Source organism: Pygocentrus nattereri, chromosome 28 (genome assembly GCF_015220715.1).
Source record: "Pygocentrus nattereri isolate fPygNat1 chromosome 28, fPygNat1.pri, whole genome shotgun sequence".
NCBI lineage: Eukaryota > Metazoa > Chordata > Actinopteri > Characiformes > Serrasalmidae > Pygocentrus > Pygocentrus nattereri.
The window spans coordinates 23,548,173-23,560,206 of record NC_051238.1 but is presented as its reverse complement, the minus strand read 5'-3'; the positions used below and the strand labels follow the sequence as shown (position 1 = coordinate 23,560,206).

General features: G+C 42.0%; 1 protein-coding gene across 3 annotated transcripts in view; it reads right to left on the bottom strand.

Moving 5' to 3' along the window:
* The window catches only part of sema6a (sema domain, transmembrane domain (TM), and cytoplasmic domain, (semaphorin) 6A), a 70,699-nt gene that overhangs the window by 32,533 nt on the left and 26,132 nt on the right, over positions 1-12,034 (bottom strand). For all 3 annotated transcript variants that reach the window (XM_017721835.2, XM_017721836.2, XM_017721837.2), the window contains exons 2-6: positions 9,055-9,197; positions 8,015-8,132; positions 2,021-2,081; positions 1,438-1,500; positions 893-994 (exon numbers count right to left, since the gene is read on the bottom strand). In XM_017721835.2, the coding sequence (XP_017577324.1) occupies positions 893-994; positions 1,438-1,500; positions 2,021-2,081; positions 8,015-8,132; positions 9,055-9,154 (444 nt within the window). In that variant the 5' untranslated portion in view covers positions 9,155-9,197. The remainder of the gene's footprint in view (positions 1-892; positions 995-1,437; positions 1,501-2,020; positions 2,082-8,014; positions 8,133-9,054; positions 9,198-12,034) is intronic.

Here is a 12,034-nt window from a genome sequence, read left to right as displayed (position 1 = left end):
CTGCCTCTTTTCAACAAGACTGGGATTCTTTTTATTTATTTAGGTTTGGTTTTTTTTTGCTGTGCCAGTTATTACACAGCCCTTTGGATGTCTCTCGCTGTTGGAAGGAGCATCAAAAGTATTCAGAATCATTTAAATCAGTAAGACACATTCAGATAAACAACAGTCTCTATGTGTACTTTCCCCAGTAAACACTATCAAAAGACTCTGCTTCATGCATGCCTGCGAATTCAGCTAAAATAAATGCGAAGGGAAAAGAAAGCAGGGTTCAAAGGGCAAGTCTTCCAGACACTAGGCAGTGAAAGGACTCCAAGCCTAGAAAAAAGACATTCAACACTCACAAAGAGGAAGGAAGGGTGGCGAGAACATCTCAATGACAACTACAAGCATGTCGACTAAAAATTCAGCATAGAAAAGACGTTCATTAGCGTCGTCGACTAATATGTGTTCCACAAAAAAGGCGAAAAACATGCAGAGAGGAATGTCAGTGGGAATGTCTCTTTTGAAAAATGAACGGGGCCTCTTATGCTAAACTGGTGTGCCATTCCAAACTTCTTCCCAAAGACAGCACAAGCTCTCACACCTTATCGAACCTAGGACACTGCTCTGTGTAAAATATGTCAAAACAAATGATGAACACGGTCACGTCTGACCAATTGTAGCATCAACATTAGAGCGGCTAACGCAAACCATCCGTGTCCAGCTGGGCATCTCTGCTTTGAAACAACGGCGCCAGCCCACACCTGCAAATCACTCATGCAGGGGCAATCCATCACTGTCCATGGCTCATGTTTTTTTTTGCTACAGTATGTCACAGTCTTATTGAGCTGTTTGCATTCCAAATCCGGCACGTACGGCGTGTGGAAAGAGGTCATGGAGAATGGAGCAATACCTTGTAAGTTCGACAGGAAGGGTTGAAAGCATTTGTTCCGCATACAAACAGGGTGTCATCGTTTTGCTGGAGAAGGACCTTGATGAAATTGTGGCATTCGTCCTATAGAAAGGAAAACAAGCGGAGAAAGATACTCAAGCCTGTGTGTGCTTCGCAAAAGCAGCTTAGCTTACAGTAAGGCAGCATTTTTGAAAAATGTTTATTTATTTAGCACATTTGACTGTCATACATAGGCCCTTTCCTACTCCCTTCTACAGGCTATTAAAAGAGCCACTGTTTCTTTTTTAAAATAGCATCACAACTCTCGCTGCTTTATCGCCCTTTATTCCAATCCATCAGGTTAAAACCCATTACCAATTACACCATTACAACTTCCAAAAATATAACTACAGAAACCTGATTCCACTGTATCACATTGCAAACCTACATTAGTCTGGACCTAAAAGCCTTTATTAGATTTCAGAACATTAAGTTATCTAAACATCCAAACAACAGAGTGTGTGTTATGACATGACATAAAATGTACATGGAGATTGTCAGTGTACCTTATGCTTCCCTTTCATTCTACAAGTATCCACGTCAGCTTGCCTGGACTTCCATGTCAGTTTCTGTTGAGAAGAAATCGATGATGAATCAGCGCTGATCTGCTTAGGCTTTACACCGAGGATGTCTCAGACATACAACACATTATACTAGATTACGGCTGTCTCTTACTGGCCTAGAGGTCAAACGGAGCTGTCGTTCCAGAAGGCTATGTAAGCTGTAAACCACATTTACAAACCGCTAACTGATTAAACGCTGACTCTAAATGGTATCCTTTTGTTAATCAATCTCACTCGCCCCCGAGTCCTGGATCAATCTCATTCTTTTATTATTCCAGAGCACAGCAGAGGAAAGCACCGGCTAAATGAGAGCAGTTACATGTACACATAAATCTCTGGCTTCCCATGTCCCTCTTTTTAGGAAAGATGACGCATGGCAATGACTCTTGATAGGATAATGTGCTTAGTGGGGTCACAGCGCTGGAGCGTCTCCTGCCAGAGTCCCGCTTGGGTTTCAGCGCCGCCAAGTAATTAAGGGGGAGTGGAGGATCGTATCCTGCAGGACAGCTCAACAGGGAGTGCTCACCTTGCTGAAAAAGATCTCTTCCGTATTGGCTGTTTCAATGTCAATGGTATATACGTGATCCCTAGAAAAAAGACAGAAATAATTCATTGGTGATAATCCATGTGAATGTGCACTGCATGCCAAAAGTCTGGGGACACTTTTAAAAATGCTTTAAATACAAAAGTGCTTTTTGTCAGTTTGCACCAAAGTACCAATCTAACCAGATTTTAAGGACAACAATATCATAAATGTAAATATTTGACAATATTTGTGACCGTACTACACTGAGAATAGCTTAGCTCTTGTTGTAATGGCAGGACCCATCAGCATGAAGGAAGGCACTTAAAGAATATGAAGCATAATATATCTAGTTACCCTGTTTATATATAGAAAACAGATGTTTGTATGTATTTTTCTTACTTGAAAATTCATGTACTTCCAATTACAAAAGGAAGATAGCTTGTCCCTTCAGACAGACACAGGCAGTAAAGGTTTCAATGTGCTCCAGCACCCACAAAGCTGCCATTGTTTCAGGAAGGTTGGTCACTGGGGGAGCGCCAAGTCATTCTGTGCTGTTCAGGTCAATTAAGTTCGGTGCTCAACCACAGGAAATATATACCAACACTCATTAAAACACAAGACAGGAGTTATGTGTTTCAACTGGTTATACCGCCATCTCTACCAGCATATGGTGCGCTTAAACTCGGGAGTTAAATGACCCTTGCCAAAGTTCCACTCTCTGTATACATAACAATATTTGGAGTATATCACATTCGTTTCAGGCGGAGGACATGGTGGAACCGCGCCCGGTCTTGTAAATTGTTTAATTTGTTTGAGATTACTTGCAAATGTGTTTTTAATCAGGGTGCCTTCGCCGACATCTTCAGAGTTCAGTTTAATTATATCTAACAACCTGCACAGTGGCTTGCGTTCTCATTAGCCAAATTTAATAAAGTCTGGACGAGAAGCCATTTCTGAAATGAATCCACTTACACAAGTTTCCTGGGGCTTGGCAATCTCCAGTTGGATAGAACTCTTCCGAATTATGTTATCCAAAGTCTCAGTCAGAGCACGTAATTAATCACATGTGTCAAATTTCACACAGTTCACAGTCTCTACTGACTGGCGTAGAAGTCTGCACTGAAAAAAGGTGGATGTTCTCAGTCCTAGCTGCCTTGGTCAGGTCTCAAGTCCGGCCTCATTTTGAGCCAACGAATTATCGTGTTGTAAACACTTTCGTTGCAAGGTGCTCAAAATAATTCGACCTGGTTGAGCAGATAAGGTGGTCGGTGATTTCTCGGTGGCTTCTAATATTCATTCCTCTTCAGTGCATCAAAGGCAGGGTAAATGTTTTTAAAGCTAATGAAGTGTAATTGTTCTCATACTGATGACAAACAGAGAAAAATTTAGTTCGCTTCTTGTTAGTTGTAGTCTCTTAGGTATGCAGTTGGACTTCACGTCTTGGCTAACAAAGTAGTGGTCAAGATCAATGACGCACCACTTCTAGATTACAGAAAGCTAAACCCCATATGACCCTATATCGTATTTCTTTAGAGCAATTGAGCTCCGCTCCTAATGAATTTCAATTAGCGCAGGTAAGGTGTCGCTTCGGTCGACTCTCTCCCAGCTCGTTAATGAAATTTCATTCTCCCGAATAATTATGATCGCAAAGGACATGCTCTGACATCACTAACTAAGTGAGCCTCATAACATCAGATCATTAAGTTCAACATGAAAACCAATAGGCTATGTTAATGAGCCTTTGAAACGACTGAAATGGCAAATTAAAGTATGTGGACAGGAAAAATGTTTTGTTTTTAATACAACATTTAAAACAAAATTTGTACACAATACAATGAGCATGCTTTCTTTATCATGTTGCCCAACACAACTTAACCTTTTAAAGACCAAGCAGGCAAACAATATCGCATATTTATGACAGTACCACATTGAGAATAACGATAAACCCAAAATACTGTCCTGTTGATGTGAAGTCAGCATTCCTCAGTGGCCAAACCTTTCTGCTGTCTGAACCACCTATTCAATATTCAATACGCACTTTTAACATGTTTTTTAACAATAGAAAACTGTAAAATCATCAGGCAAAACTCTTTAAAGGCTCTTTTATAAATATAAGTATTGTAAGGCAACAATCACAATGAAAACATTGCTTAAAGAATTTCAAGAATTTCAAGAGTGCCCAAATGTCTGATGGTCAGTGGAACTACAATACAACCATATGTTGCTTCAGCACCGATGCAGCAGGTTATATGGTCTCTGTCTCTGAATCTCTGATCTCCACCAACCTCTCCACATTTTCTAACACATTACATAAATAGATAAAATAGATAAAACAGCGGTCAGTGATGCGTTAGGCAAACATCCTGCCAGCACAATACTGCAGCGGCCACTGTGCAAACATGACCAGTTCAAACACCAGCTGCACCTGTGGCCACGTCAGTTCGAGTCCACGCTTGCTTCCTGCTTGGACTCCCTAGCCTTCCTATTAAGAGAGGCTAACAACTGCGATGTCGTTTGAAAGTTCAGCTCTTTGACCAGCTGCAAAGCAGCAAGTGTTGTGAGAGTGGAGCGTCTTTCAAGCTGAGCGACTGAGCTCTGGCCTAGACAAACAAATAAAGGCTTCAAGAGCTTGCCACAAGCAAACAAACAAAACCTTACATGTAGCTTCGTGTGTCATTTCTTTCACAGTGCCCGAGACCCTATGAAAGTTTAGCCTGAAAGAGTATATCAGTTCAAAATCTGATATTAGGATGTGCTGTGCTTGGGCAGAGCTGGTGGAAGAGGACTTGGCTATCCACCAGCAGAACAGAGAGGCTTTGTGCTGAGGAATGTCGTTTTCATAACACCCTGTTTCTTTGGGGGGTAACTGCAGGCCAGTGCCGGTCCATCTGGTGGCCTTTTGTAAAACAATCTCGCTTTCCGACCGAGTGGGGTGGGGGGCTTAGTTAGTATGCACCCCGCACCTATCTAAATGTACCCCACCCCCTTCATAACTAGTCCGCGGAAGGCTGAGACACGTCGCACACTGTCTGGTTAAACCTTACATGACACACACAAAGTCTATGGCTGTGATGATTAGCTTAGAAAATCCGATTATACAGTCGATTATACAGAAACATCACTATACATTTCTACTAATGGGTCATTAAATTATTTGCAACCTACTGCATTAAGTGCACAGGGCGATATGGTTGCTAAGGGTCTGATGCACCATAAATGAAGAAAACGCTTGTTGCACCTTCAGTAAAATATTTGTCAAGTAAATGTGCTCCATTTACAAAAGCACCTGCTTTTAAATGTACTTTAATGTACTTAAATGTACCTTCATTTTACTCCTTATCCAAACTCCTATGATGCTGGGTCTGGTATATATATATAAAATACACCTTTTTCTTTAAATCTGAATATTGTCAGAGTTGCTGAGGACTAATTACAGCTGCTATGAAAGTGGACATTCAGTCATAGGTGTGCTATGATTGGTTTGATGATTTGGTATCTGTGAAAGCGCATCATACTCTTTGATATATTATGGAAAATGTAGTTTTTACTTCACAGTGTCTTGCAGAAAGTAATGGAAAACGTTTTGAAAAACGAGTGGAGTGAAAGTAAAAGGCCAAAAAATGATTTAATTAAGAAAAAGAAAATGACTATTCAGAAAATGGTTAATAATTCAATCACATGTTAATTAAATTATAGACATTGAGCAGCAACACTAGGAATATGGTAGCATTACTGTGGCTAAAACAGGCTGCGTGCTATTCCAATGAGTATGGTATTGGGGTTATGTCCAGTGCCATCCCTGTCACAGGGAAAAATGCAACGAGAGTGGAGGTAGTGTAATCCGTGTAATTAGCGGAGCTTTAACAGGATTTGATGCCATTGGATGAATTGAAGGCTCTCACACCTCAAGAGCTACCCTAGTTCAACAGGCAGGAGGCTCTTAGGGCCAGACTTGCATTCCTTATGGACCAGCAGCCCATTCACAATGCCTGCTAAGAGGGCTCCCAATGGAGGATGGTGGGAGTGGTTGCCATGGCTAGCTGTGGTCAGGGCAGAGGGAATGTGGACAATATCTTGCAATATCTTGTCCACTGACCTAGGACAGTGGACATCACGATGATTTAGTAGGAACGACAAAATCTCAACTCGGTTGTCTTCAGTCTACCCCGGTTCTCCCGTGTGGCTCATCTAATGGACATTGTTTTTATTTAGCACGACTAACTGTTGATTTAGGCTACTATAACTAACTAGGCTAACCTAATGACTAAGCTTCAGCCTCAAGACTCCCAAAGACACCATACACAAATGGATTTGTTCCTCTCTTGTGATAAATCCAATTAAATTTTGCTTTTATCTAAAATGTTAAGTGAATATGTTACTTCTATAAAAATTTTATTTAATAAAAAATACAATATTTTCATACTTGTGGACCACTAACCACTGGCAGCACTACCTATTGGCAGCCTTAACAGAGGCTGGCTAAGCATCCCAGCAGGCAGACACCAGGAAGGAGCTTAACTGGGCTAAGCTGCAGTGTCTGCTCTCTCTGCCTCTGATCACCGCGTCTGGTCGACACCAGCCAGTCTGAGTAAACATGGGGCAAAATCATGCTGCTTAGGATGTTAACACTTCAAGCCCACGGCCTAATTATCACCGGATGCTGGTCATTCCCACTTAGCCACAACAGTACACTGAGTCAGCCACTTCCCCCACTTTCAAAAAGGCGACTTATTGCTGTGACACTTTAAGCACGTCACAAAACTCAAAACACAATTGTTTAAAGAATCTACAACAAACGAATCCTTATGGAGCATTGATTTAAACCTAAACAAACAGATCTACAATGTCCTTGAGATTAGTTCAAACCAAACCAAATTCATTATTAACATAAACCCTATTGTGTTTATAAATAGCACTCCATAAATCACATGATAATAACAACCTAATTTAGTCTTTTGTGGGTAAATATTTTCACTCTCCCATTAAATACTATTTACAGCATCTGCTTGCCCTTCATTGCTGCCAATAATCAGACGCCTCTTCTCTTTTTTTAAGTCAAATCCAGTTTGTAGAATTTTGTCTGTGTGCCCCACTGTCAGTCTGGCTAGCATTTTAATCACTGGACGTCAAAACGAGCCAAATGATTTGAAGCCATTCACAAACAGCATCTGCTTTTGGACCGCATCTCTGCTGGCCATCTGTGGGTGAGACACAATGAACTGAATTAAACAAATCTCATGAGCAAAAACTAGTATCCTGCCACCATGGTGCAGGCCACAATGTCTGGCCACACAATAGATGAAGCACGGGCAGTTTGTGATGGCTCGCCAGTCCACAGGACCCTTATCTCCTATAGAGCATCTACTTGGCTGAGTAAATGCATGTTGGGGTGTGTGTGCTATGCCCAAGTCTCTCCTCTCATCAGCCTCCAGTTTCTTTCTGTATTCAAAAGCCAGCAACTGGGACACACTCAACTATCTGCTGTCAGTGCTTGTGCGATACAGTAGCACGGCTGGTTAACGTTACCGTTTCTTTTGGCAGCTGTCTTTATCGCATGAGCCCCATGAGGCAAAAAGGGCAAAGAGTTTTTTATTTCCATTTCTATGGCTGAAGAGAGCCTGCGCACCCCAAATATCAACCACAAACTGCTCATTCTCACAACTGCCAATATGTCCATTCTTCAATTCAGTTTTTTTCCTCACTTGGCACTTTTATTATTATCCTATGGAGGAATGTTGGCATATTTTTTGCGTGGTTGTACTGTATAATTATTGCTCTGTGAGTGGTTATGCTGATTAAGCCTGTGTATTGGGAATGTTTTGACAACGTACTGCCTTATGTCAATACGAGTTTAAAATGTATTTCGGTCAATGGGATAGGAGCATTGATTGATATGGCCATGTGAGCATGAGGCGCTCTTGCAGTCTTATGGTTTGGAGCCTCTAGCACAAAAACGTCCTGAGCCTAAAATCTTTAGACCGTAAGCAAACTGACCTTGCAGCTACGTAAAGAGTCCGGTTCGTTATGACAATCAGCTGAATGTCCAACTTGTGTCGTTGTGTACTGTTCCTTCCTGGTTTGTGCCCAACAAACACTGGGTACTGTTTAGTATCTGAAATGAAGTGGAAATTAAGTTAAACATAGAGGCAAGAAATTCACAGTGAACAAAGAGTCAAAGAGTGGTACGTCATCAAATAATGTGGTAGGTGAGTCGGGTTCACAGAGAGAGAGCGAAAAAACACGGGGAAGCAAAATGCACTCTATATCTCTGAGTCCCATATAGCAGTTAGGCTTCTACATAAGGCTTTAAGCTTTGACAGGGAAAATAAAGGATTATCCTTTGATGTCAGAAAGACTCCATTTCAAATAGCATTTTAAGTTCACATTTTCTTGTGTGCTTCCCTGGGCAATGAATCATATTTCACATTCAAACACTGCGTGGCAAGAGAGGATAGCAGGTGTGCTTGACAGAAAGAGAAAGAGAGAGAGAGAGAGAGAGAGAGAGAGAGAGAGAGAGAGAGAGAGAGAGAGAGAGAGAGAGAGAGAGAAAAAACTGTATGTGAAAAAGACCCACAGAATCAGGGGAAGAAAGACAGAAGACGGACACAGAGAATGAGAGTGAGAGAGACAGAGGGAATGTGTATGTGAGTGACAATATGAGAGAATGAGACATATGGAAGTAGTCAAGTCAGATAAGGGAGGGAGAGAGAGAGAGAGAGAGAGAGAGAGAGAGAGAGAGAGAGAGAGAGAGAGAGAGAGAGAGAGAGAGAGAGAGAGAGAGAGAGAGAGAGAGAACTGTGAAAAAAAGAAGAAAGGCAGAATCAGAGAAAGAAAGACAAAGACAGAGAGAAGGAGAAAGAATGAATGCGCTAAAACAGGAGAGGTAGAGACTGAGCGTAGACGAGAGACTAGGACAGTGGGAGAAACAGAGAGAATGTGTGAGAGAGAGAGAGAGCGAGAGGAGAGAAAGACAGGGTGGGAGGAGGGAATGAAGAGAGGTGCAGACGTTCTTCCAGCAGCTCCTGGTTACTCACAGTTGCCATGTGAAATACTGATTGGCTCTGAATCCTCTGGGAAGCCGGCCCCGGCTATCTGCAGCAGGGTGAAATACAGCAACAAGGCCTCCGACCTCATTGTTGCACTGCCTACTGGCTCCTGATTACTACTTTACTTCAGCCTGCGGAGAGAAAGAGAAAGACAGAGAAAGAGAATGAGAGAGAGAAGGAGAGAGACCCATTACATCTCTTTGTTCCTTGGTTAGTCTCATCTCAGTGTAAGTCTCCACAATATAAAAAGTACCATACTGCCATCATTTTGCTGCATATCGCAACTACTGAACCATTTACTTGAAGACTGTCCTGTTTTATTTGGACCAAAATGATGGAACGTCTGAAAGCTCGCATGCAATAAAACATTCTATGATCGATTAGAGAGCTCGTTTGCATATTAGTATTCCAAAGGCCAATACTGAGGGCCAGCTCCTTCTCACAGCCACGTGCAGAAATGAGCCAAAGACACACAGGCTAGCAGTGACTTCACAATCCTGCCTTGCCAGCGAAACAAATTAATTGGATTAGCTCCGTAATATGCGTCATAGATCGATGGCTGAGATTGAGGCAGACTTGTTGTGCTGAACCCGTCGCTCCTGAGGATCTGAGGGGTTTTTGCCTACCATGGATCCTGGCCAATAAATTAATAGTGAAGGCTCATATGATTAGATCCGAGAGCAGAAATGATTCACCAAAGAGCCCGATTTCCAATACTTTCACCATCCGAAACCTGGGCTCTGCTCTGCTGAGTGGATTTATGGCAATGTGTTTTTATACCTCCCTGATTTTCTTGCATTGTAGCAACAAACCACCCCCACAAATCAGGGCAAATAATTCGACTGGATCCAGAACACAATCAGAGCTGACCGTTTAATTCTCTTTAACCCAAAGTCGTGCTGGGTGGATAGCAGAGGGTTTCTGTCCTTTTGGGGTTTTTTTTTTTTTTTGTTAGCATTGTTTGGACCCAACACAATTCCCAACTCTCCTGCTAGTCATCTCCGCAGCTAAGTGGTGCCAGCAAACAGAGGGAGAGAAAAGACAGAGAAAGTGAGGAAGAGATTGGGGAGGAGGGCAGGGTGAGTGACAGAGAGCGAGTGAGAGAGAGAGAGAGAGAGAGAGAGAGAGAGAGAGAGAGAGAGAGAGAGAGCTCTTTCCTTGTGCCTGTGAATCCCATTCAGACTGCTGGGTGAAAACACTATTCACTGTTGAGATTCCCTTAATAGCAAAGGGCGCGCAACTGAAATCCTAGGAAACAACCTTGATGGAAGAGAGTGTGACTCTCCAATACATACTCTCTATGCACTTTATCTCTAAGTGTGTGCATCAAGAGTATATAACAACAGAAGCCTGAAAAAGGACCAAAGAACTATGCACTACGTCTACGATGGGATGATTGTAGCACTTTCCACACTGCTCTGTAAACAACCAGCACGGTGCCTGTAATTGTTTTGCGCCTACCTTGGCTGCAGTGGCACTGGGCAACCGTGTGATTGATAACCTGGACGCAGCCCAGGCCATGTCAGACCTCGAGCAGGACAGGCCACTGTAAATATAATCACAGCAGTGTCCTGAGATGTGACAGATATGGGTCGAATTCGACTACCTGTCACTTGGTACACAGCAAGTTCTGCAACCAATTATGGTTACTTTTTTTTTATTAAAACACACTTTTCCCAGCACTACGGACTAAGCTAATTTAAAACAATACGTCAGCCAGGACTCACTTACTTACTCCAAATAAGGTCCACTGCAGCCAACACATAACAGAAGCTCATGTATACCAATTGCCATGCCTAATTCATCACCTACTTGCTTCAAACTGAAGTGAGACGGACTTGCTTATGTGTTTTCTGACAATGTATGACCTACAGCTATCTATACAAATGGACAAAAGAATGGACAAAAATCAGGCTTCAAGATCAGGCTCTGCAACATTTTGCATTTTAATAGATAATAGTTAAAAACCCACATTAGTAAGTCTACCTAAGATTATTTAACAACTTGCTGTGGTTTGAGGCAAATGTGTGTAGACTGATGTGCGCAGGTTGCATTATTCTATTTGGTGGGGCATAAGATTCCAGTATTAGTTAGCCCCATTGACTCCAGTGCAAAAATAAAGAAGCAAACATTGGACAGGAAAGCTGATCATTTACATTTAGGTTTGGGATGAAAAAGTAAGTTGAAGCAGATACAGTATCTGGCTGATGTTATCTCTTCAACACACCGTGGAATGATTATACTGTGTGAAATGGACGCTTGTGAAGATGATGTTTACAAGTCCACAGAATAGACAGCAGTGGCTCCTAGAAAATAATTACTACCTGTGCAAAATAATTACTCTCACGTAACTGAATAGCCCCCGAGGCACATCTAAAAAAGAGTGTCGTTTAGGAACAGTTTCGACACTAAGGTGAAGACAAAGACATGAAAAGCACTTCATCATTTTCTGACACAAGAAACAGTAATTACATAAACCAGCTGGGCAAAAACAAAGTCAGGGTGGATTACATTGCCTTTGGAGGACAAACAGCTATGATCTGAATGAAACGCATTAGATATGATGCCATATTTTATCCAGTCGAGGAAAAGTAGTAGTCATCCCTCCCACTGAACATAAGACAATTCTTACATATGGAAATATGTGTGCATTTTTTGGGGAGAAAAACTCTTAAGGTGGGGTAATGGACACTCCCATGGACATTCCCAAGCAGGATTTTAGATCTGTAGTGCTTAATATCTGATGTCAAGTACACTGTTATGTCAGTATAGTGGACAAGGAGTCAGAGACACAAACCTCTCCGTTTCGGTATGAAATAAAGCAGGTGGGTTTATTACTCCATATGCTGGGAGGAAGCGTGTGGCAGGTAATAAAGCTCAGCGGAAATAAGACTGCGTCTGGAACGCACAAATGCATTTACACTTACACACACGTACAGACTCACACACCCTCACACACTTCACACCT